Source organism: Battus philenor, unplaced genomic scaffold, assembly GCF_028537555.1.
Source record: "Battus philenor isolate CCGP_79_NKW_IND1 unplaced genomic scaffold, ilBatPhil1.0.hap1 SCAF_2, whole genome shotgun sequence".
NCBI lineage: Eukaryota > Metazoa > Arthropoda > Insecta > Lepidoptera > Papilionidae > Battus > Battus philenor.
In genome coordinates, this window is record NW_027181682.1 from 5,941,599 (window position 1) to 5,967,368 (window position 25,770).

General features: G+C 33.6%; 1 protein-coding gene and 1 pseudogene across 1 annotated transcript; one reads left to right on the top strand and one right to left on the bottom strand.

The window, feature by feature from the left end:
• Positions 1-312: 312 nt before the first annotated feature.
• LOC137922541 (U6atac minor spliceosomal RNA) lies at positions 313-385 on the bottom strand (annotated as a pseudogene).
• Positions 386-14,000: 13,615 nt separating this feature from the next.
• SoxN (SoxNeuro) lies at positions 14,001-15,943 on the top strand. Its single transcript, XM_068765044.1, has one exon. It carries the CDS (start codon positions 14,135-14,137, stop codon positions 15,239-15,241), a length of 1,107 nt encoding a protein of 368 aa, XP_068621145.1. The 5' UTR covers positions 14,001-14,134; the 3' UTR covers positions 15,242-15,943.
• Positions 15,944-25,770: the final 9,827 nt, after the last annotated feature.

The window sequence follows — 25,770 nt, forward strand, 5'->3', positions numbered from 1 at the left end:
TGTTTAATTAAAAATGGCCGCGTAAATTAACGGTTACATTTCAAATTTTAAAGTCAGTCTTGTCATTATCACTTTGCTCACGTACTTGTACATGCGTGTTGAGTCAATTGTACAATCGTATCACAAATTCTAAATCTTACTATCTTGGATAAATAAATAACATTAAAAATATTGTTAAAACACATTCCTATCTAAACTTAACGGTCAAATTAACAATTTTCGTAAATGTTGTACGACATCATTAGTTCTTACCGATGGATACGTTAAATGTAATCTTTTATTACTTACGGCTGTTAATTTGATGAAGTTTTGAAGATATCGTCATTCATCATCATTCTCATCCTTGTCAAGAGGAATGCTATCCGTTTCTCCTTTCAATAAATACTTTATGATCATTTCAGCCAAATGTCGTCCATAGCTAGACATAAGCCTCTTCGATATATATCTAATAATAACGCTTGCATGCGCACTGCATTCAGATATTTATACTGTTAGCCATATTTTTATCAAACTGATCAAATTCAGAACGAACTATATAGATATTTACGTAGTTTTATATATAACAAAGTTTTTAAAAGTTATAATCAAATTACAGAGTACAATTATTAAGTACATGTCGTTTTTATAAAACAACTATATGCTATATTATTTCTAAATTATGAAATATATTCTGAAATAATTTCGTCGCGTAGCTTAAAAATTATTTAACACACGTCTCCCATATATTGCTGCTAGATAACATCATTAGCAAGTAGTTAATATAGCTCCAACTTACATAAAACTAGCATTATGCTTTTGATTCAACATTGGCTTTCTCTTGACAGATAAAAGTACTAAATCAGTTTTAGAACAGCATGTGGTCAATTAACCAAGTTCTTTACATTTCGATGGAATACAGTTGAGAATGAAATACTTAAGTAAGCCTCCCGAAGTACCAATTACTTGTAATGATCTATCTTTGTACATCAAACGATATTGTTCTATAAATACTATATATATCTTATTCATATGATGAGCATTGTAAAACGACGTCATCTTCGTGTCATATGCTTGACAAATTACCTTTACTGATTTGATTCAGAAACCGAATCCGATCTTAAACATAATTACGAGCGCAAACAAATGATTGTCATTAACTTTTCTATCAGTCAATTATCGATTAAAGACAACTGCGCGTGTTAGCTGCAGTTATATAATTGGATTAGCCGATGGGCTGATAGTGAGTTTAATTGCGGTGCGCGCACGCAGCATTGATGGACGCACGCCGCGGGGCGCCCTCTGTGTATCCTTCGCCGGCCGACTTAAGCAACGAACGCGGTGCTTAGCCAGGATGTGACCTAGAAAATCGTATTAATATTATGACCTTAATTTTAAAAAAAAATTAAAAAAAGTTTATTTCCTTACTTATTATTTGTCTGTTAGTAGTTGGCGAGCGTGATAAGATTTGCTACTTTATTTTTTAGTTATAAGGTATCGACGCATTTCTTTTCTAGAATATACAGTAAAGAGTCTTAAGTAAACAAATTAATCAATAAACTTAAATATAGTATCATGGTGTATTTTTGTGAGCTTCAAATAGTTTACGATGTCATTAGCATATCTCAGGTTCACATTGTTCGACAACTACTGGTATTGTTTCCCCAATATTTAAACAAATCGAAAATTTTTAAATCACATCTGATTTAGAATTAAATTATCATAATTAGTTATGAGTTTAATAAAGTAGATTTTCGATAGCTAATGATGCCGTACACTTCTTTACGATATCGACATTAATCAATAACTTGGATATTATGTTAGTGGGTATATATTAAATTTTATCCAATTTCGAATGATTTTAGTAATTACAATTAATCATATCTTTAAAAAAAACTGTAAATTAATATATAGTGACATTATATAACTACGGTAATAGGCTTATTTTTAACGAGATAGATACTAATAAAAAAAAACATTTATTTATATATCTATATAAAGTGAGGTTCAGATTATAAATTACTAGTTTAATTTTTATTTGTCATTACGAAAGAGAGAAATAAATCAAGAGTGTTCAACATTTGTGCCTTTACACGTGTTATACCGCCTAAGTAGGTGCATCAAAGTAATGTCCACAGTATGAGAGTGGGCGAATGCAATCTGCGAAGCGGCGGGAGGTGTGCTCGATCGAACTAATGATAAGGGCCGATCGACAGATTATTACATTAAACTCGGATGTTTTATCATCTCGCACCACTTCGCACCTCCGGCGAAATTTAGTCCGACGTATCACGAACGTCTTATTGGAATCCCGGCAGTATTTGTTTTTTGTAATGAGATTTCGATGTCAGTTGTGAGTTCAAAATATAAAAGCTAAGAATGCGCTCGACACTTAGTAGGAATTATTGGTAACTTCTTACATAAAAGAGTGGACCAAATTGTGATATTTTATTATTTGAATGCATTTTTCCTTAAATACTTATACAAGATATTACAAGATATATTAAGATTATAGTTGTAAAAGCTTTAAAAGGATAAATGTGTAAATCATTTCTTGTCAATTCGTGTATGGTATGATCTATTAAAAAATAGTAAATAATGCTATTTTAATAAAAATTACCGATAGTAATAATAGGCGTTTTCAAAATTCCGGTTACCATATAATAAAATTAATTATCATTCACAAATAACTGACAAATGAGCTTCCACCCATTTGAAGCTTTCACACATACAAAAATCACTCGGTAAAAGTATATATAATAATTTTGGGTTTAAATGGCATTAGATAGGACATTTAGCAAAATACATCGACTTAAGAAGAAGTCTAGAAGCGGCAACGTAAGTAGACCCAAAGAAGAGACTGTCTGAGAATGTCTGTCGCATACTAATAAAATTTGTGTTTCTGATCACTTCATACAGAGTGATTGCTTACAAAAGTGCTATTCATACACCCCTTTAAAGTTAATATACTTAAAACCACTCAACTTGTAAATATATATTTTTAAATGAATATTTCTGTATTCTCATTTTTTACAATATTTTATAATATCCTTCTTCTACTCACCTTGTTGCTGATTACTCCAACTCCTTTAGTTAGCGAGGAGAAACATTGCTCCGCAATGGTAGCATATGATGTCCGGAGGCAAATGCAAGGCATCGGTTAAGTCCTTTCTCAAAAAGTCAGCTGTCGCGATGTTTTTTGTCTTGAGTGTCTCCTTGCTTCGATCTTATTTTTAATAAGCTGAAGTGAGTTATAACGATCAGGCAGGAAACGTAACTGACGTACAATCAACAAATTTTTATTTGCACTAGAATTTTCGATATTTTTGTACAGACTTATGTCTGTAATGTATAGGTCATAGAAGTTTTGACATATTTAGGCAATTCTAAATTATTTCTCAAAACACCAATTTTCTGTGATATTTTAATGTTATTTCTCAGTTAGCGTTTTAAAGTACTTGGCCCTCGTACTTGTACATGTTTAAAATTTTAGCAAAAAAATGTTCATTTCATGTAAATTTCAGTAATTAACTTAAAGATTTTTTTTAAAGTCTAGTAAACTATACTGAACATATAATGATTGTTTTGGCTAAGAATTCAACTACAACATAATAAATAAAATGATTCTTATAGATTATGGTTCCTTTTATTGCTTGCTTGCCGCTAGAGAGATTTTAAGTCGAAACATATTTTCATTCTTTGAAAAATCAAAGTTTTGGCCGTGACATTTTGATCCCTATTACACTTTAATTGTTTCGATGATAAACATTAGAAAACCCAGTCTGAATATTTAATATGAATGATAATACGTTTTATGTTACAGATATATTTCAATAAAATATAATCAATATTTAACCACAATTGTAGCATAAAGTATTTACGAAACAAGTAATAGTACCTATTGGAAATGAAGCAGATTTTTGCTTAAAGGAGAAAAGAAGAACTTTTCACATATTTTCACTGATTATAAATTGATGTATTCCGATCGCAGCAAAAACAGTGTTTGTGTGCCACTAAGTTTACAAAAAGTAAAATTGCGAAAGGTTATGCGCTGTTGATATTGTTAGTGGACTAGGATAGAATGAGCTGATTAACGGACGCGAGGCCGATGAATAGGCGCTGGAGGGCGCTGCGGCCGACGCCGGGGCCGACAAAGGCCCACGCACGCCATCCGCAGACAATCCGCCGAGTATCGATCTGCCGCGACCCTTCGAACGAACGCCGAGCCTAGCACAATGCCGCGGCTCTTTATTATAGCATCTCACATTGTTGTCATTGTTATTATTATGATTCTTTACCGCTTTCCATTGTCGGTCGGCGTTGTGGCGGTGCTTTTTCACGGCCCGCGTTTAGTCTGGGCATTGGAAGCGACACGCTCGCACGTTTAGTCGCGGAAAACGAGTGTTTTCCTCATGGAAAATTCGTCGTTAAGTGCTTTATTATATGATTTAGGCTCGTGCGCATATATTGCCCTGTGACGGTCGACCTGAGCAGAGCGCTACGCTCTCATTCGTGCATCAGCTGGTCGTATTGTATTTCGTACCTATAGGTACTGCGGTATAGGTGTGTGGTTAATTCACTTTTACGTGCCGAGTGTCTAGTATTCTGTGTAATTAGTAAATAATCTTTGTTTTAGACGTTAGTTGAGTAATTCAAAAGAATAACTATTATAACAATATATGTGTATGTTTAAGACTTTGTGTGTGTACGATGGTTTTACTTAAGATATTAGTAATGTCATAAATGTTTTCCACTACCGTTGGAATATATTATTAATTTAACATTCTAAGTGTTATTTGAATTAATAATTATTATTATTTCCGTCTCTAACAACAATCAATGAATAATAATTTTCTAACTAGAATTTAAGAAGAGTGCCATATCGGTAAAAAGATTATAAGCATGTTTAGAATCTAAACATAATTTTTGTTGTAAAGTTCGTCAGTGTTAGTATTAAAAAAATGTTTAAAATAAATGAAAGCTACTACGTGGTTTTTGCTACTAAGAAAAAAAGCTATTTTAAAACGAATAATACTCTACAGAGTATTTATGTTATTAACGTAAGAATGCGTAGGTTAAGTAAGAATATAATAAGACATATATTTTTATAATAAATAGTAACGAATTCCATGGCGTAGGTAAATATTATTAATATAAATAAAATGTGAATAAAGATATATTCAATATATTAACACTGTACTTTTATTACTAATTTAAATCTTAGCTTTTATAATCTTGTAACGGTTTAGAGATATTTAAATTATTATGTAAATATTACATGAACTAGACAATATAAAAATGTACAAAATAAGTAACTATAGAATTGATGAATCCAAACTAAGACTTTTTAAATCACGTGTTATGGTTCATTTTAAACTTCGCTTCTGTCAATGTATAACTTACTTTTTACTCATCAATTCATGATTTACATTTTTCTTATGACTCAGCATGGATTCATTAAATTAAGATGTTTTTGATATAGATAGATATGAAATCTTATCCAATAGCTTTCATTAATGCGTGTAATTGCCTTGTGTCAAAGGTCTTCGATGTTTAATGTACTCGCTGTCTGTTTCATTTTTTGTTGTTGTTTGTCAATGATGATTTGAAAATAAAACGCCAATAGGTTTCCGTATTCAATAACTGTATTTACTCCAACTCCGATGCTCTGAGTGTCTCTTCGGCCCAGTTTATGCCTATGGGTTTATAATCCAACTACTGCAAATCAATATAATGCGAATTTGTTTAATAATTGTCAAACTTAATAATTAATAGAAAAAAAAACTCACGTAAAATATCATAACATTTTAATGTTCAATTGATTTATCTTCGTAAATAAAAAAAAATCAATCGGAAAACAATAAAATTTTAAAGTATAATATAATCTTTTACAATCTTTCTTTGATTTCCTAATGATATTTTTAAGTCATGCTAAAGTATTAAAATTAATATATTATGTGTTGTTCTTCATTCACAACGCAATCGAAATTACTTAAGACTAATGATAGAAGGAAAGATAGAAAAGCAGTTTATTTTTAAATATTTTATATACGTAAATACTATGATGAAAAATTTTTACGTAAGTTTTTTTTACTTATTAATATTGGCTTTATGATTTAAATAACAAACATAAATGCGAGTTGGAAAACTATGATACTCCAATTAACAGTCAAGCTACGCGTATGGAAGTCTGTCGCACGTTACTATTTAATTTGCGGGAGGCTCGCTCTCAAGATAGGCCTGATGAGACGGAGACAGCGGCCGGAACTGGACCCTCCCCCTCCCGGGGCGTTGGGTCGTCGTCACCCCCTGCATAATGTGTACCAAGCCTATACGAATGACGACTGTCTTGCGCTATAAATAATAAACATAGTTTTATGAAACTTTTTTTGTTTTTAATTACCGAAGAGCTCTCAAAATAAATATTTAAATGTTGTTTATATAATCTTATTTAATTTACTTATTTTTTTTAATATCACTGTGAAGAAAATATAAAATCTTGGCTATACTTAATAAACTTTTTTCTGTTTTATTCAATTATTAACGTTTACATATAAACAAGAATAATTAAAGCTAAGGCTGTGTGTTCATTTTGATCTTTGTAAATGAAACTAATTTAAACTTATATATTGCTATTGAAGTGCACATAGAAACAAATAAATGGAAAAAATATAGATTAATGTATTTATTATAAGTATAACAGTATTTTCTTTTTAATTTTAAAATCAATTTTAATATTTTTCACTATTCATTACATTCTTAACGTACATTTTGCTACGGTTATATGCAACCACCTCTTGCTGAAAATTAAGAATAAAACATTACACAAAGTTGAAAATGTATAATGAAACAAATTAATCTGTTGTAAATATTAACAACAATTTGAATCATGAAGTTATTGTCATACAATGACAGAAAAAAACATTAAACATTTAATGCAACACCCAAATATTACTAACAATAGAATGACATAAAGAATATGATTTTTTTGGTAATGTTCAAACTTTGTTCAATATTGACTCATTGTGAATATAGCTATCGTTACTAAACCATTAAATAAACAGCATGAATATAAAATAATCCTTACACTTTTCAATATGTATTTCTAAAAATAATCGTTCAATTCTGTGCAATCACATGTCTATGTTCAATTCAGGGAGACGTTCTACCCCTTACAAGGAGAGATGATGATAGCTCTTACATATGCGGTCTTGTTTGTGTCCACTCGAGTCATGTCCTGCCTAATATTGGGCTTTCATTATGATCTACTGCATCCGTGATTTCCGACATATAATATTGAATCTTGTAGGTAATGGCAATAATAAAATAAACCTATTTATATATTATTATTACCTGTTTAGATATTGCTTTTCTTAACTATTAACAAATTTAAGACATTAAAATGTAAGTAATAAAAATATTTCTATGGTAGTTGTATATAAAAGAAAAGTAAATAGAAACTAACCTATAAAATAAAAATAATTAATAATCAAAAATTAAAATGACTATGTTACCGCCAACAATGCATGGCGGCCATATTGCGGTGTGGCGTCACCTCGGTGTTGCCAGGCGCGATAATTATTAATTTGCAACGGCACTCGCGCCACTCGCGGCTGTCATTAGTGACACCTCGCGCCAATTAGGACGCTCGGAGTGTTTGATGCTCGCTTTTTATTTAAAACAAGCATTACACCAGCAATTATTGAATGACTCGCGATGCGTTATGCCTGTAGTGGTTTTCAGTGCCATGAAAGTGCTACAGGATTTTATTTTAAAAATGCTCCAATTACGATAGTTTTAATCCGGTAAAATTGTTTTTTTTTTTATTTTATTGGTTCGATGTTTACCGTTCCCGCTATGATTTTTAACAAAAAAAAACATTCGTTTTAGTATTTATGTCGATAGTTATTATTGATTACAATGGGTATTGTTGTACATTTCATTTTGTGAGTCTCTTCAACTTTTCACCTTTACACCTAATAGATTCTATCCTATTTTAATTATTTATAACACAAGAATAATTACTTTCGAAATATTTTATAACAGAAAATATATATTGTCAAATAGTACGTGTACTTTATGTACATGCTAATACGTGGCACAAACATCGTATTTCTTACGTCCAATACCCAGTCATAAGATATATTTTTAAAGACTTCGAAAATACCAAAAATTTTGCAAACATACTCGTATATACTTCTTAAATAGCCCGCCCGTCTTTCCTGTTATTGTTCTACAGTATAGACACGAAAAATCTGAAGACATGCGTAGGTAGTGGATGCTAGATACAAGACGGAGACCTATTTCCAGCATCGGACATCCAACGGCAGAAATGATAGTAGGGACTTAACGTCAGACAAAACTCCCACTTAAAGATGATGATGGTTAGAGAATGGTTTGCGATGTACAACCTAAACGGGTTTGTTCTATTTCTCTACGTCGGTAGTTGCTGGTATGGTTATATATGTGTAGAAACAAGAAAATGTTCTAGAGCATTCTAAAGCCTTTGTCGCTTTCAATTGTTGGTACCGGTGATTTACTTCTTTGAGATTTATCGCTGAAACGGTAGTTATAGTAGTATCCACAAGTGTCGTCTAAAGGTTTAACTTATATGCATCTTTTATTTCTTTGCTGCCGGAGCATCGAGAGCATTTCCAAAGTTGAAAGAACATTATTAATTTTTTCCAGGATAGATCGACTACGAATTTTTGTTACTTCTGTTAGCAGTAGTGATTTTTTTTTTCAAAATATTTATTACTAACACTTCGAACTTTATATACAACCTATTGTTATGTCTGTCGATCAGATTTGTTAATTTATCAATGATCTGTTTTTGATAGAGTATTGTTATTTTTTACGATTACGATTTAATACTATGAAATAAAAATTGACATTTGAAAACTATAGATTTTACGAATTGATAATTTAAATTTGATAGGTCCACAATTATTGACAAAGTCTACAAAACGATTTAACAAAAGCTTACAAAATTCAACCTTCACTTTTGTGTTTATCCGTACGTAACTGTAATTATTGTTAAATAACCCATTATGCAGAAAACAAGAAGAAACTTTGATCATAATCATAAATTTAATCACAATTAAAGTTTAATTCATATTAAATCATACTTGTACTGAAATACAGTTATAAATAAATAAGTAAAAACAGGCAATTTTATCATGATCCAAAAGAGGAAATCTAGAACCTAGGTTCGTTAAATAAAAATAAAACAAAATAAGAAAGGACCAATATCTAGCCACCTCCGCACATGCAGTGGTTGTCGTGCATGAAAGTGCACCGCCCGCCAGCCCGCTCGTAAATGCGCATGCGACAGACAATGCAAACTACACAACCGCCACCGTAAATTCACTCAACACGTGTTTCACCCCTCCACGGGGCATCTTCAGGAGTTGTTACACAGATTAGTGCTAAACACCGGTGTTTAGCACTAATCTGTGTAACAACAAAACGTGTTGAGTGAATTTACGGTGGCGGTTGTGTAGTTTGCATTGTCTGTCGCATGCGCATTTACGAGCGGGCTGGCGGGCGGTGCACTTTCATGCACGACAACCACTGCATGTGCGGAGGTGGCTAGATATTGGTCCTTTCTTATTTAGGATGGACTTCCGCAATGTAACGCCTGAATCCATTAAATAAAACAAAATGGCATCCATATCAGCTAGCGCAAAACCTTTTGATGCTTTTACAAATTAATCGCTCAAATAAAGAAGCCTACCTCATATATCTCAAATTGATGGTCTTTCTAGAAAATTTCAAATTCGAATTTTAATATATAATGTTTAGTTACTACTGGCTTAGAATCTTACCACATTCTCCGAAAAGCTTCATCAGGTTAAACATCAAAATATATTTGGCATTGCTTATATTTTATTAAATACCAAAAATGCATGATTTTTTTAGTGATTTACCTCTTTTATTATTGTTTAATTAACTTAATCATTATAAGTGATATTTGTTTTAATGAGAACTAAGTCTCCAAATGAATGAATTAATTATTTTAGATTTTTTAAACTCTTAATAAATAATTATCTGAAAAAAATCTTAATATAACATTTAAAGGTATTGGTTGTAAATAATAACAGACATTTTGCATATTATTTATTTAAGGTGTTACTAAACTATTTATTTCCTAAGGTGTACATAATTTTTGAAGAATGTTATTTTAAACTACATTTGTGTCGTTATAAATGTTACCTGTTCTTTAACAAAATTGTTTATTAAAATAGTTAAGTGATTTAATGTGAAAATTAAAAAAAAACGTTACGTATGTATGTTATAAAACATTCTCATCGACAGATTTACTTGTAAAATTAGTAATAACAATTTGTAAATTATTAAAACAAATAAATATAAGCTTCGAAACAAATTTTATTCTTTTATTTAATGCTCGAACTCCATTTCTGCGAACAATAAGAAATATCATATAAACCCTAATTAGCAAGGAACCCGCAACAATAGAAAGCTAACTACTTATATTTTAAGCAAAAGCGAATGTCTATTCCAAATGAGAAGTAAAAAACATTTAACAAAAGTGTCCGTTGAAACAATGGGCCCTTCTAAGAGCAGCCCACTATCTCCCTTAGCAAAATTAACTTTTCTAAGAATTTTGTGTTCTACCTGGGATATTAGGCATTACCACGGTAAACGCTGCTCGACCATTACCGTTATTTTACCGAGAATACATTTCTTATTTTTTTTCCCAAAAAAAATTTTGGGTAATATAACTAATGCTAAATATAATATTTGTAAAAAGTTTTTCACTTAATTATTTAAGAAAAATATTAACCCATTCGTATTAATATTCACTTTGGCTTATCTATTTTACAATTTTCGTTAAAATATGATTATCAAAAACTCAAAAATAAATGAAAATAACGACAAAATACTACCAATCTTCACTTAAAAATCATGCATCTTTTATGAATCTCGAAATATAGGGACTACCAAGTTCCAAACGCGTCATAAACGGTGGCCAACAATGAAACATGTTTGGTTGTTTTTGTATTCACTTTTACAAATATTCTTAATCCAAAAGAGAATAATTAAGTCCCTCGCTTTACGATCACTCAAAGATCCTTTACAATATTATAGCATTTTTAACAGTATTTGTTTAATAAACTACACAATGGCTATAAAGAAGTTACCACTTTAATGAAGCCCCGGAAAAGGTATAACAAGCTTGTCTTTATTTCTAAACCAAACTTATATACATTGCATGTTTTCTTATATTTACTATTATTTGTGTACATAGACAAGGTAATCGTGAAGGTATAAATTGACTATATATTGCTATAATTTTTTCTCCAGGAAACTTTCCTCTAAGAGCATCTTCAACTCCAATAGCATAGACTGCAAGAAAATTTCTCTTGTTGCTCTCTACCAGAAGTTAATCTATGTCAGCAGCATTTCCCCACAAAAGTAACCCGTATAATATTATCATGATTCATCACTTTAGCTGAAGGAAGTTCACTGTTGGACATAGGCCTCTCCCGATTCTCTCCCGATCCTCTCCCAATAGGACCGGTTGGAAGCGGCCTGCACCTAGTGTCTGTCGATAACCTTATACAAGTCGATTGTCCATCTTGTGGGTGGATGTTCTACGCTGCGTTTGTCGTACCCTGACTTACACTCCAGAACCTTAAAGCTCTAGCGACTATAAATTCTGTGTGCTGTATACCATCCTTTACTGCCATATCAACTTACTAGTCTGCTAGGTGTAGAACATAAAAGGATATAACTTTAAATATATATTTATGTAATTAATGAGTGTGTTCAATGGAAATAAAACATCATATAAAATGTTTTTTTATAAGCCAATACTACACGGATTCTACAACAAGAACTATAAGTATAAAATTCTGTAAATCTCGAAATTTTTTCAACGTAAAGTTTCTTTCGACAATAAGCTAACACAATATAATTTTAGATAAATTTGTAATTCTGTTATATCTACATGTTATAACATGTGATAATTTTATAACATAACACATAGTCCAAAATCATCTCAATCATTATGCCGCCTGTACTTTAAAACGACGGTCTGCGATCAATCTACTTTACCAGTAATGGCTTCCTAAATTGAAACGTGGTCTCTTACTTTGAGCCTCATTAGCAAACACACAATCGGGGGATTTGTATACGGGGTTAAACTAAAAAGGAAAGATATACATATATATTTGAACTGGAAGTAGGTAGGCCATATCACTCGCAGAACAGGTAATCGCTAGGGCTTTGAGCGTAGTGTAGTACTTCCTTCTACAAAGTCAACAGACGAGCCTGTAAATGTCCTTAGAAAACGCTGGAAACAGACAACTTCCAACCGGTCCTTTTTGAAATATATTGAACAAAATCCGATACACAGTAAAATAAAAGGTATCTTAATATTACTAAATACATTACAGAAATTAAACAAGACAGTTTGAAAAGATGGACAACTTAAAAGCGATGAAACCTTGTTTTGATTCAATTAGAATTTCTACATCGCTCACGTTAATTAACTTCACTAATTTTTGTCTCTAATTATTTTATTGCGATCGATACCGTTATATTTATTCTTCTAAATGAAATATTAAATAATTATGTTAGTTTACATCAAAACCGTTATGTCCTTTCTTTGTTGAAAAAGCTAAAGATGTTTGTTTATGGCATCATTAACATGAAGATTTCCTTTTCAAACTCAGTTATTAATTCTAATGTCGGTAGCTAATAACTGTTCGTAAATCAATTTGGGCAGGTTCCATCACAGCTTTCGTACCAGCGTAAGCAATTTTAATGCTAACACTTTTCTGTTTCGATTTATAAATAATTTCAATAAGTGAAAAATCCCGAATCCCGAACACGTGTTTATAGGATTTTATGTAACAAAACTTCATGTTAAGTTATATTATAGGCATAACTATTTATTATTAGGAGTAAGCGAACAGCGTTGTGTATTTACAATGTCTAAAAAAAACTAGGCTTTTTAACAAAAAATCTTTATTTTACGTTATTAACACTATAATATTAAATAATTATATATTAGAACGAAATATAACATTTCTACTAGAAAGATTGAAATTAACAAATTATTATTTATTAAATCAGTTACCCTATTCAATGTTTGAGTTATTCACATTACATACAAAATGTTTTTTTAAATACATTAAACTACTTTTCCACTTGCTATTCTATAAATGATGTGCTTTATAAGTACATTTATTCTATTTTAATTACTGTTTCTATGCAATATTACAAATATAAAATGTGTACCAACACAACGTTCACGTAATCCCATAAACGTTAGTATCAAGTTTGATAAACATTTTAAAGACAATTTAACAGTTATATATCTAAAACTGTTATAAATAAGTGTAGATTTATCCTTCAGCAACATATTTTATAATTCGTACGACAAAGTACAATAAATACTATTTTCATAAGTTCGTTTGTAAGATATGATCATTGAACCTCTAAAACTCCTAACAGTTTCAGCCGCCGCTCCGGCCGCGGCAGTACGTGGGCCTTGAACTTTACTTGCACAGCTGTACATACGCAGCTGTCAATGTATAAATTTAGATTCGTGCACGACTGTGTGTACTACTGGCTAAAATTTCCAATGACTGTGTATCAGTACTTGTAGTAAAATTTAACTTTACAATACATAATACGGTTGTTATAAAGGTAAAAACGTCCTTTAGAGAAAACATTGGTACATAAGTGCTGAATAGAGTGAGTGTGTATTGTTTACAAGATGAGCTAAGGTCGAGAAGGTGCAACCACCGTCGGCAAACAAAATTGTGATTTGCATGAGACGAGCACGACGCCGGGCGGACGCTCGCCTCGCTCGCCACGCGATTAAAAATGCAGGCTGCGGCGGGCGGGGGCGGGGCCGCGCCTCGCGCCCATTGGCGCGTCGCGGGCGGGCGGGACCGCGTGCGGGGCGCGGGCGGTGTAGCGGGCGGGGTGAGGGGAGGGAGCGCCTGAGCCGCCGCCGCCCGGCGCTGCGGCCGCTCACAACGCACGTAGCCTCCGCGCCGCACGCTCTTGCGACGCGATACCCGACACGCACCGCCGCGAGTCCATGTGAACGACCGAACGCTCTCTCGTTGTGCACGGTGAACGAAGGATCGGCAAGCTGTACGCGCCGCAGGAAGACGACATGCTGACGATGGAGACGGACCTCAAAGGCGGCAGCCTGCACGCCACCGTGCCGCCGCACCACGCGCTGCAGCACGGCTACGGCTCGCTGGGCGCGCTCGGCGGCATGATGGCGCTACCGCAGCAACAGCCGCTGGGCCAGCACCAGCCGCTGCAGCATCAGCACCACCAGCCACTGCCGCAGCACCATCCACAGCCCCAGCAGCAGCACCACCAGCCCCCAAATAACAACAACAACAATAACAGTAAGAATTCTAACACCGATCGTGTCAAGCGCCCGATGAACGCGTTCATGGTATGGTCACGTGGCCAGCGTAGAAAGATGGCTTCGGATAATCCCAAAATGCACAATTCGGAAATATCCAAACGTCTCGGTGCACAGTGGAAAGACCTGTCTGAATCTGAGAAAAGACCGTTCATCGACGAAGCGAAGAGACTTCGCGCTGTTCACATGAAAGAACATCCCGACTATAAATACAGACCGCGAAGGAAGACGAAGACACTGGCCAAGAAGCAGGAGAAATATCCTCTCGGGGGCGGAGCTTTGTTGGGTGCAGGAGACACACAGCGCGCCGCCGCGCCCGCCGCACAGCAGCCACGCGACGTATATCAGATGACTCCCAACGGATACATGCCCAACGGATACATGATGCATGACCCCAGCGCCTACCAACAGCAAGCATACGGATATCCGCGCTACGATGTGTCTCAGATGCAACAGGGAGGGTACGGCGGCGGCTACGGGTACGGCGGCGGACAAGGCTCGCCTTACCTGCCGCAACCGCCGTCGCCGTCCGCTTACGGACTCGGACCAGGCTCCCCGGGCGGTTATGCTCTTCCACCATCGTGCGCATCGCATTCGCCCAGCGGCTCGTCGGCGAAGTCCGAGCCGGTGTCGCCGGGGCCGCCGGGCCTCAAGCGCGAGTTCGTGACACACGAGCCTCCCGCGCAGCTGAAGCGCGAGTTCGTGCACGGGCACTCCCACGAGCAACTGGGCATGAAGCGCGAGTACGGGCAGCAGGAACTCAGCCACATCATCAACATGTACCACGTGCCCGACGAGCAGCGGTACGCGGCGGCCGGCGAGCGCGCCATGCCACTCATCTGAGAGTCGCCCTTCGCGTGCGACATCGACATCCCGCCGCTATGAGCGAGCCGAGTCGCCCGCCGCCGTGTTGCCCGCAGTGACTTTGTTGGAATCGCCCGCGATTCGCATTAACGCAGTGAACGTTATCCCTTGCCGTACATACTACTAGGTATGTCCATTTATTTGTTTTAAAACGTACCGCTGTTAGTGTTGCGAGAACTGTTGACTTTATCGTGCCCGCGGCGCCTCGCCGCCTGCCGGAGTTCAATTAATGTTGTTGATGATTACCTTGTATTATATTACATTTATTGTATTTTTTCATGGTTTAAGTTAAATATTCTAAGAAGTGTTATGCGGACGGACATGTGGGATTTGAGTGAAATTTGATATTGAAAGTAAGACGACGTAGTGATTGAGGTAATTTGAATACCAAAAAAATTTGAACAACATGTAAATATAGTTTTAAAGGCTAGATACGATTAGATTTAGACCGTAAAGAGTAGGTAGTTATGGATAAGTTGTGCCACGACGCCACACTCGTACGCCCGTCGTGCATTGTACAAAATATTTGTTATTAAAACGAGACGTTATAAAGCCACGAAAGACTTAAATATTGTAATACGAAAATGTACAGTGAGTGTTATATAGTCAGTGGACACAAAAATATATTGAAGAAAGAGATCAAGTTATCAATAAACGACGCGTTAAAATTGTACCTGCTTTTTTGTTTTGAATCCCTTACACTACCCCGGCTTCGGCCACTAACGCACCAACTATTTGTCAACAGTTTTGTCAACATGAGTAACGCTTCGCAATGCCAAACATTTTTTTAACTATCCTTAAATCCTAAAAATGAGAATTTTTACATAATAAAAAAACTAGTTATTCATTTTAATTAGTTAAGGTTATTAAGTCCAATCAACTTAACACATTTATTTAAGATAATATTACTATCAAAAATATTTCCTTGCATAATCATAGCTCCTTACAAAAGACATCAACGATATATAAGCCAAGAAATTCATCAATTTAAAAATATAATTTAAAATGAAAACTATAACATAAAGTATTTATTTCGTTTTTTTCTTACAAAATTTAATGAAATTTGAAACCAAATTTGCATAGCTGTTATTTGCCAAAGCTTTATCAAAAATTGTGCATTTTATATTTAAAATATTTTCCTACATTACACTTTAATTTAAAAAAAGACACGTACTTAACTAACAGGATAGTTGTTGCTTACGAAATTGCATGTATGCGTAGAAATTACTGCTGTTTTTATATTTAAGGCAGCTTGGTTTCTTCATGATAATTTCAAACGACAGATCACAAAAAATGGAGATTACATTAACTATGCAATTGTGATGGTTCAAGTAAACTTGAAATTCCAAAAATTCTTAGTCAATTGCGTCAGGGAAAGTCGAATTTCAATCAATTGCTGTCAACACGCAAGGGGTGAGTCGGGATTTATCAAATCCCCGCACGTCGCTGATTAAACTCGGGTACTTTTTCGTCCCTCGAGACTAGAACCAACTTAATCCTAGTAGAAATGCCCGCCCCAGTGTTTAAGCGGTATTAATTTAAACTCCGTTCACACCTAACCCTCATGGGGAAAGAGATTCATTTTATTTAGTCGCATATACTCATCACATACGTATTTGCTGTTTATTCTTTTACTCGCTGCTCTGGTAACCTCCGTACTCTTCAAAGTCAAGTCTAGACCCATCGTAGTCCAATAGCAAAAATAAATAACTAATTATTAATAATCACTATACTTATTGAATAAACAACAATAACTTCCATTCTATTTTGTAAACTATAAGTCTCTTCATAAAGATTATATTTTCATTGTAATTCTTGATGGGATACGATTATTTATGTTCGTACCTTATCTTGGGTTTGATTAAGTCATATTTTTTACAATTAGGTAAAGGTAATTATTTTTTTTCTGTTTTGTATAGAAACAGAAGTGTGACCATAAAACTTTTTCATTTTCATTATTCCATTTTTTTTCCACGAAAAAAAGCAAAATTAGCCTTATTTTTTGAGTCTATAATTTCGCGCTTAGTAGTATGTTTGGTAATTCGTATCATTGATATTATTATATTGAACTAAGAAAATAGGTCAATATTGTAATAATATATATAAATAGTAATTATATTCGAGATCATGATAAAAATAACCCAAAAAAAATTAATGAGCGTACACAAAATCTCTTACACGTGTAAAGTTATCACAACAAAGCAGAATTTTGTTTATGAGACTACGCTAAATAACCTTTGAAAATTTCTCATTAAAAACGGAATTGCTGGTATTAGATGTACACCAAATTTACGTTCTATAATGAAAATTTTCCTTTACAATAAATAATGGAACCAATGGAAATCATGTTCAATTGAAATTTGGTATGCAAGTCATAAATAAATTAATAACGCGAACATAAATTCCGGATGTTAGCGCGGACTCGCGTTTCGCACCCCACCGTTCCGCGGCGTAGCTCGGCGGTCGCGGCCCGGGACTCGAACGTGCGCCCTGGGGTGGGCAATCACGTCGTTCCCACGGGGCCGCTCCATTGTTTTCTCTCACGGTTTGCGACATGTCATTGCAACGAATGTTGCGACAAGCTATACTTATTCTTTACACTTCTTCATAGCTTTCTAAACATCCAAATAATCACTACTCAGGTATTTGCATTCAGATTGATAGACATAATAATTCTTACCCATATTTGTGTTGCTATAACTAACCCAAATGCACACGATGATTTGGTTTCTTGTGTAGGCCATAACACAGTTAATAACTAGTGCAGCTGCTAACGACGCGCTAGAATTACATTTCGCAATTTTAAATAAATAAATAATTACTCAGTTCATTTGATAGATACAAGAAAATTTTCAACATGTCTCAAATGGCTATGTTTCATATCTACATAATTTAACAAAACGAATATAAAATACATATATAAAAATACAAAACTGCACGTTAAGACACTAAAAAATAAAAAAATATGTTTATCTAAAAGAAAAACAATTTAATCTTATAATTACTGCATTAAACCAAAAGTAGGTGACAAATTAAATTCTTGTTAAAATATTGCTCATGTTATTACTATTAAACTCGGTACACTAAACTAGTATTTATACAGAATTATGGGACAGGTTTGTCCAATACTCGATTTCAATATTAACAAATTCTAAGTAAATATAAAGACACTTCATAATTAACAATATAACCTAAGATTCCTAAAAGAAAAAACAACATGATCTGATGTACCATTGACGGAAAGTAAATGACCAAAGATAAAATTAAGTTAACGGGAGAACAAAATAAATTTGAATCATTTGCGTTTTACTAACCTTTTATAACGCAATAAGCTTCGAACAATAGTAACATTATGGCATTGTAACAATAAATAAGTCACAACAAATAGCTTTAAAGTAAATATTATTAACGGTAGATGCTGTTTAGGATTTTATTTGAGCATTTACTCCGTTTCAAACAGCCCATACCACATTTTTTTTCAATAGTCATGAAATGTAGTTCTCAAACTCTAAGGAACAACGCAAACAGCGGTGTAAACTAGAGTTGTCGCGTAATTCGTTAGTCAAACACGCGTTATATTTGTTCTTGGGATTGACACCGACCCGCCCCTGGCTTTCGGCTCTCTTTGTTTTTATGTTGCACTTTGTCAATATTTAGAGCCATTTGTCATTAAGTGGTATTAGTCGCCGATTCGTGGATGTTTGGTACAAGCAAAAAGTGGGTGGCGCTGCGTGGGATGCCCTCGAACTTTTGTCGTCTACTGATATGAATAGATACATAAACATGAATTGGCTTTTTGAACTTGAACTCTGTTCACATAAATTATACAACACGCTTTGTAACTATGATTCGTTTGTTTAAAATACGCGGCTCGAATGTGTACAAAATATGTAGAAATATATTTTTCTTGTCTTTGTATTAAATTATTATTCATATAAATAAATTAGCAATCTTTGGGGGAATCATGTGCTTTGCAGTTGGTGTCTACCAACTGATATTATGATCATATATTCATGAATAGGGTCAAAAATTTAATCTCAAAATAACATAATAAAGTTTAATTATCTACAACTTATGTTATACCTAGTACATTTGGGGTTATGTCGTTTTTAGATAGCTTATATCTATATACATACTATATAGATTGGTTATATCTGTAAAATCTTTAATGTGGCTTTTAAGTATAGCGCATTTGTCAGCAAAAAGTTTTTTAAACTAAATTCCAATTACACCGTGTATAGTAATCACTCCGAAATATGTTACAATAATTATTTTATCTACATTGGAATGCGATAGGCCAATAACCCCAGTAGTATAAAGTCTGCAGGGGCAGATAGTAAACAATAAGTAATTTTAATATATTATGGTCAAAATTCTATAAACACTTTTTCTTACTCTATTATCAGTACGTTATTTATTATTTCTGAAAGTTTTAATTTCTTGATAGGATGTATCATATATTAATAGCTAACAAGCTATATATTGCAGTCACGATGTACAAGCAAACATTATTACATAATTCTGATACGTTAAGTGTGTTACAAGCCGTTTACCATCCACCGATGCGATATCTACCACCGAAAAATGGCATATACATCGAAACCGTGATCTGCTTGGCCACCATAAACGTGTATGGTGTTAAGCAGAATATATATTATTACAAAACACTCTTCTTTTGACTCACTGGTATAAAAAAGTTAGGCAATGTAGTAATCTTTTGGACCATATATAAAAAATATATGGTCCAAAAGATTACTCAAGAGATATCAGTCTGATTTTGGTTAAGATTACGCTAAATCTCTAGATTTAATTTGTTATTGTCTTCATACCATGAGCAAAGAATTGACTATAAGTGGATAATGAGAAAAGACAAGACTTAGTCAATTATATAAACATTAAGTAAAAAATGTAAATAATCAAAACAATTCATGTTGCGTCTACTTTTATAGAAATCGATGACGATTGTAATTTGCCACGCAAATTACCGTTTACAATAATTATTTCTTGACACATCCGAAGGTGACTATTTTTTTACAATACCACCCTGCTTTTACGAAAAAAATGCACGAAGCCTTGGTCAGTTCGTGGCGATGCAGCAGTGTGCCGAGGCGGACGAAGCAAAAAGTTTAAATGGAATTTTAGCTTTAGTTTAGTGCGCATGACCTTCTCGGAATCGTTAGTTGCCGTAACGGTACTCAGGCCGCGTCTCCTTCAGGTACACTGAACGCTTGCAAGCTATTACCACGCCACGTTAAGTAGAAAAGTTTTTAGGGTGTTATATATTATGTACACATTTGCTGTACACAAATTTTACATTAAAATTGTAATAAATTAAACTTTCTTAACGAATAAGATACTAACAGAGTAAAATTATATAATAATTAAAACTAAAATATTTTTTTTAATACGGGTGAGTAAGGGACTCTTTGAGTTAAAGCAAAAAACAATCTTTCTGAAAATCCTTCGATACAATTTAATAAATTACTTTAGCGAATATAGAAATACAATAATATTAAATATAGTAGTAATATTGCGAAAATATTACACACTGTCTTTTTGTATCTACCTTTCACAGATCAATTAAATAATAAAACATAATCGGTAGCTTATGTTTTAACAAATATTAGCTGAATTTATAATAACAACAATAATAGGCAATAAACTGATGAGAAAATACAAAGACAGTCAAAGGCTTGTATCGTTCAAGGACGAATACCTCATTCTCGGGGTGGTTTCGGTTTTCGTTATAAAAATCTAAACAAAAAAGTGGCCGCCGCGAAAAAAAGACAATAAAACTGTTTTTAGAAAGTTTTACGATTGCAAAGGGGTACAGACATTTGTGGGTTGCTGTAATAAAACAATTAACTGCTCTGTACCTTGCTTGTAATATGCCGCCTATAATATCCCGAGTTTTTTTTGTACACTTCCTTATTCAAAACCAGATAACGTTATATTTGTTCTAAACGCTTTTTCGTATATCTTTTGCTTTCTGCAGTATCACATTTTGTGTACGTAAAATTAATTAATACTGTATCTCATCTAATGTCCCTCATAGACAGACGAAAGCCTTCAATCAAATTGATCAGTGACAAGTTACGGTAGTGAATATGGTCTCTTACTTTAGACCCTAAGCTCACAATGGCTCAACAAGCCATTTATACAACTGTTCTCAGAATTTCTCTACGATCGAGGACTTCTGGAATTAGAAGATCCGTATAAATAAAAGTGACCGACGTAGTCCAGCAGATTGACAAATTATTGTAGCAGTGGGTGTGCCACATGGCCGGCAGAAAATGTAGTCGCTTGGGCTTTATAGTTTTGGGGTGAAAACCACGACCACCCCAAAAAATTTATTGACCTTATCGTCAAAAAATGCTGGATGCAGACAGCCTCCAACCGGACCTTGTGGAAATCTGTGGGAGGAAGCCAGTATCTAGACTGGCTTCCTCCCACAGATTTCCACAAGGTTGGACATCCCTCAGCTAAAATTATGATGATGATGAAAATTATTTTATAATAAAACCCGACAATCGATAGGAAAGGTTGTATTGAGGTAAATGATGTTCGTGTATGTGTTATTATTACCTCTGTTAAATATCGTAAATAGGAGATCAATCAACGATTAACTCGAGCTCAATTCAAAATGTATAATTAGCCAACAATCGCCTCATTTCTACACTAAGCGGTATTGTTCATGCTCCTGGTTGTTAACAGTTTTCCTGCGGCACTTCAATAAACATGAAGTATAATGAAGCGTATTGTTTAAGGATCAATATATTTAAAAAAAACCAGCAAAGGTATTCATTCAGCCCAATAGGAAACGTCAGCCTCGTTATATCATGTATTTGTTTTAAATATTAGTAAATATAAAGTACATTGTAAAGTGTTCGTGTTTACGTAGATTAAGATAACGACATAAGCACACAGTTCACCCGAAGATAAGTGCTCTTTGTGACACATAGATTCAATCGGTACTTGTGGAGCTGTAAACTGATCTCACAAGGCCTTAATACGAATTCATGCATCCGATAATTTGAATTTTGGTTTTTCTCTCTCACAATTACAACTGCACGAATATAAAGTTATCGAACGCTATTTTTGTTCGAAATTACGAATTTTAACTTAAATTAAGAGAACTAGGGAGTGTGAAAGAAAATTCCACAAGAATAATTTATCATCAGGTATTATTAATCTCCGTTTATCTACAGTAAAAGAATTTGTGGCAGATTTTACATGCAACAAGTGTAAGGCTAATGTTGTACATGACATATTCTGCCTGAAGAAATTTCAGTTTCTAACCCGTGGGTCAAATTTACTAATAATTTTAAGAAAAATTAATATTCTATTCAAGAATTTACGCAATAAATGATGTACAAAATTATACACAAATATGTTCACCGAAACAATTATTATAGTAAATTCTTTTGAAACTCCCTGATAAGCTTCTACATGATAAAGATAGCTTATCGGCGGTGACTCCGATGACTTCACTCAATGTCTGTGACTTTTTTTTTTCGATCACTCATTAGAGTAGTTCTATAGGACACATTATTTTTTTACTTTTAAAAAAAAACATCGTCTTTTCACTTTCAGATTGCGATTAAATGAGTCATGCTTACGTAAATTATATTTAAAACAAGTATATAAACTGTGTTAACTTTTAGATGTTTATATCTTAATCATTATTTCGATGTGATGATCATCACTTCAATGACAGGATATCCAGTGCTGGATAAAGTTTGTTGTATATCGCATATTAATAATTAACATTTTCCATTTCTCACTTAAATTAAAATCTCTTGAAATATACAATTTTGCAACTGTATGGGATTATATTTAAATGATTAATTGGTGTAAAAGGCTTGATATTTAAAATATGATTTCATCGACTATTCGCTCAGCATAAAATATTCGTAATGCATCGATTGCGTGTTTACCATTGAGGTAGTGGCTACAAAACACTGTAAAAGGTTTCAAACCGTTCCTCTGATAACATTACGAAGTGAAACTGCTGAGTTATTTCTAATGAGTCACTATTTAAGGAAATCGTCAGTAACTCCGATATGAATTTAGATTTAAAGATATCCTTTATTCAGAGTGAAATGACGTCATACATACTTAGGTTCATTCGAAACATAATTTGTTTGTGCGTCAGTAGTTATATGCAGACAACAATAAACAATAATGTAGTGAATAACTAGCTTTAACGAACCACCAATTCTTTGAATATTCGAAAAGTATTGATTAATTATTACACCAAATGTTTTAAAATTATTCTTTGAGACGTTATTAGAAAGACTTAAGTGTATAAACCTACATAGATATCTGAACCTAAATTATTATATTGATTTCTTTTAAAATTATCCTTGCGTTATTTGTTTAATAATAAAGAAAACTATCGACTATTTACTAAAATCATTACGTATCATTGTACGGTTTTTATATCAATATCAGTTACAACGATTTCTTATAACACGTAACGTTTACATTCTTCTTAAAAAGTTGTCCTTTTAGGTTATATACCAAACTGCAAGTTATTTACAAAATAATAAAACAAAAAAAAATATCAAATCGAATATTAATTTAAAGAAAGTTTGAAAAATAACCTTCTCCCATTTTATAGAAACTTCGATGCTTTTTTTCATAAAAAATTTTGTAATGGAAGAAATGTCTATGTTGAAACACTATCAATAGGTAGTACAACGGCCAACAGTGTCAGTAACAACGGTCAGCAACGGTAACGCAGTGGTAAAGACCGAAACTTGCGATCGTAGGTCACGGGTTCGATTCCCGGGATACAATCTTATATAATTAACACTTTGTGCATTATTTACATAGTATTACAAATGTTCACAATACAAGATTTCAGAGGATGGGTAAGCACCCACCTTTGCGTATCATAATACTGCACCGCGATTGCCAACCCACCTGCCAAGCGTGGCCATTACGGTATAACTCCTGTAGATATCTTTAGGTCAAGCCTATGCCTAGCATAAGGCGTCTACGGGCTAAAACGACGAAGACTGTACTTTTAAATAAATAATCCTCGTTTAGGCGATCAAATATCAACCTTTGACTTACATGGTTATTCTATAAATTTGGATCTTCCATATAAAATATTATAATACTGTCATAACATTATAATAAATCTTATTGCCTTATCATCGGACGAGCAACCAGCGTGGTTGACACCCTTTTCAAATAATATTCTAGTAGAGAAAAAAAAGATAATAAAATTTCTCAAGTAAAAACTCCGTATTATATTTTAGTTATTATTACAAGATAAAAAGAGTTAGTCATGGGCATTGTATTGACATAAGTTGGCTGATTTTATTATATTTATCAATAAACTTTTAATTTTGGACATTAACAAGTGGTTTAGTTCCTCTGTACTTTTGTTACTACGACACACAAATTACAAAAATTGTTGTATTTATAATAATTGCAGAAGGTTGTAAATATTAATTTTTAATACATGTAATTAACGTGTACAATTAACAGTTAATATGTATAACAAACATGTGTTTGAATTAATTTTGCGTAAACTTGAAAACAAAAATTAATTATGTTGGTTATTACATCGTTTGCACTTGTTTATTTTTTAATGTGATTAACGCTTACTAATATATGAGATATATATTGAAGATGATATGTTTCTAACTATCTTTAAACAATGTTAACTAACCAGTGAATAAATAATGTTCTACCATAACAACTAAGTTCTCAATCAACTACCAAATAGGTGGAAATTATAAAAAACAAAGGGCCAGAAGCCACTCATAAATCGTTCGGGATAGAGTCATTAGCCAGGGGCGGACTAGAGCCCCTGAATAATTAAAAACAAATAATGTCCGACACGGATTGCGTTATCGGACCGATCTCGCGGCGCATTAATTTTTATTTAATAGTTTTGGACAGTTTACCCGTAACTACACGGCTATCGATTTTAATATTTAACGCCCGCAAAGTTTGTTTTTATACGAGGTTTTTTTATGGCAGTCATATCCTTTTTTAGATGTAAAGGTTTATTAGTACAAAAGATTTATAAGGGAGAATCTGTACCTAACTTAGTTGTCGTCAAGAAACTTTATAGCTTTTACAGCTATTTTCAATCGCCCAATACAAAGTCATCACTCTGTAATAGTTACATTTTTTATTGTAATGCGGCTATTTGATATATTTGAACAGTACAAAATCTATAGGGACAAATAGTAAAGAAAACTAATTTTAATATGGATTTTGAAAACTCGTTTCCTATAGTATGTGCCACACATAACTTCACAACAAATGAATACGTAGATATATATTTACTTCAATAGTAAGATGTGAACTGAAAGCTAATGTAAGAATATTAGTAAAGATAAGGACATATTCAAATGGTTCTTCGATATTTTTTAATACCAATAACACAGACTACCTTTAAGATATATACGAACCAGATCGTAGACCCGGTGCGGTTTTGTGAATTGGCTTTATTATGCCCCTGTTTTTTTTACACTTTTTTTTAG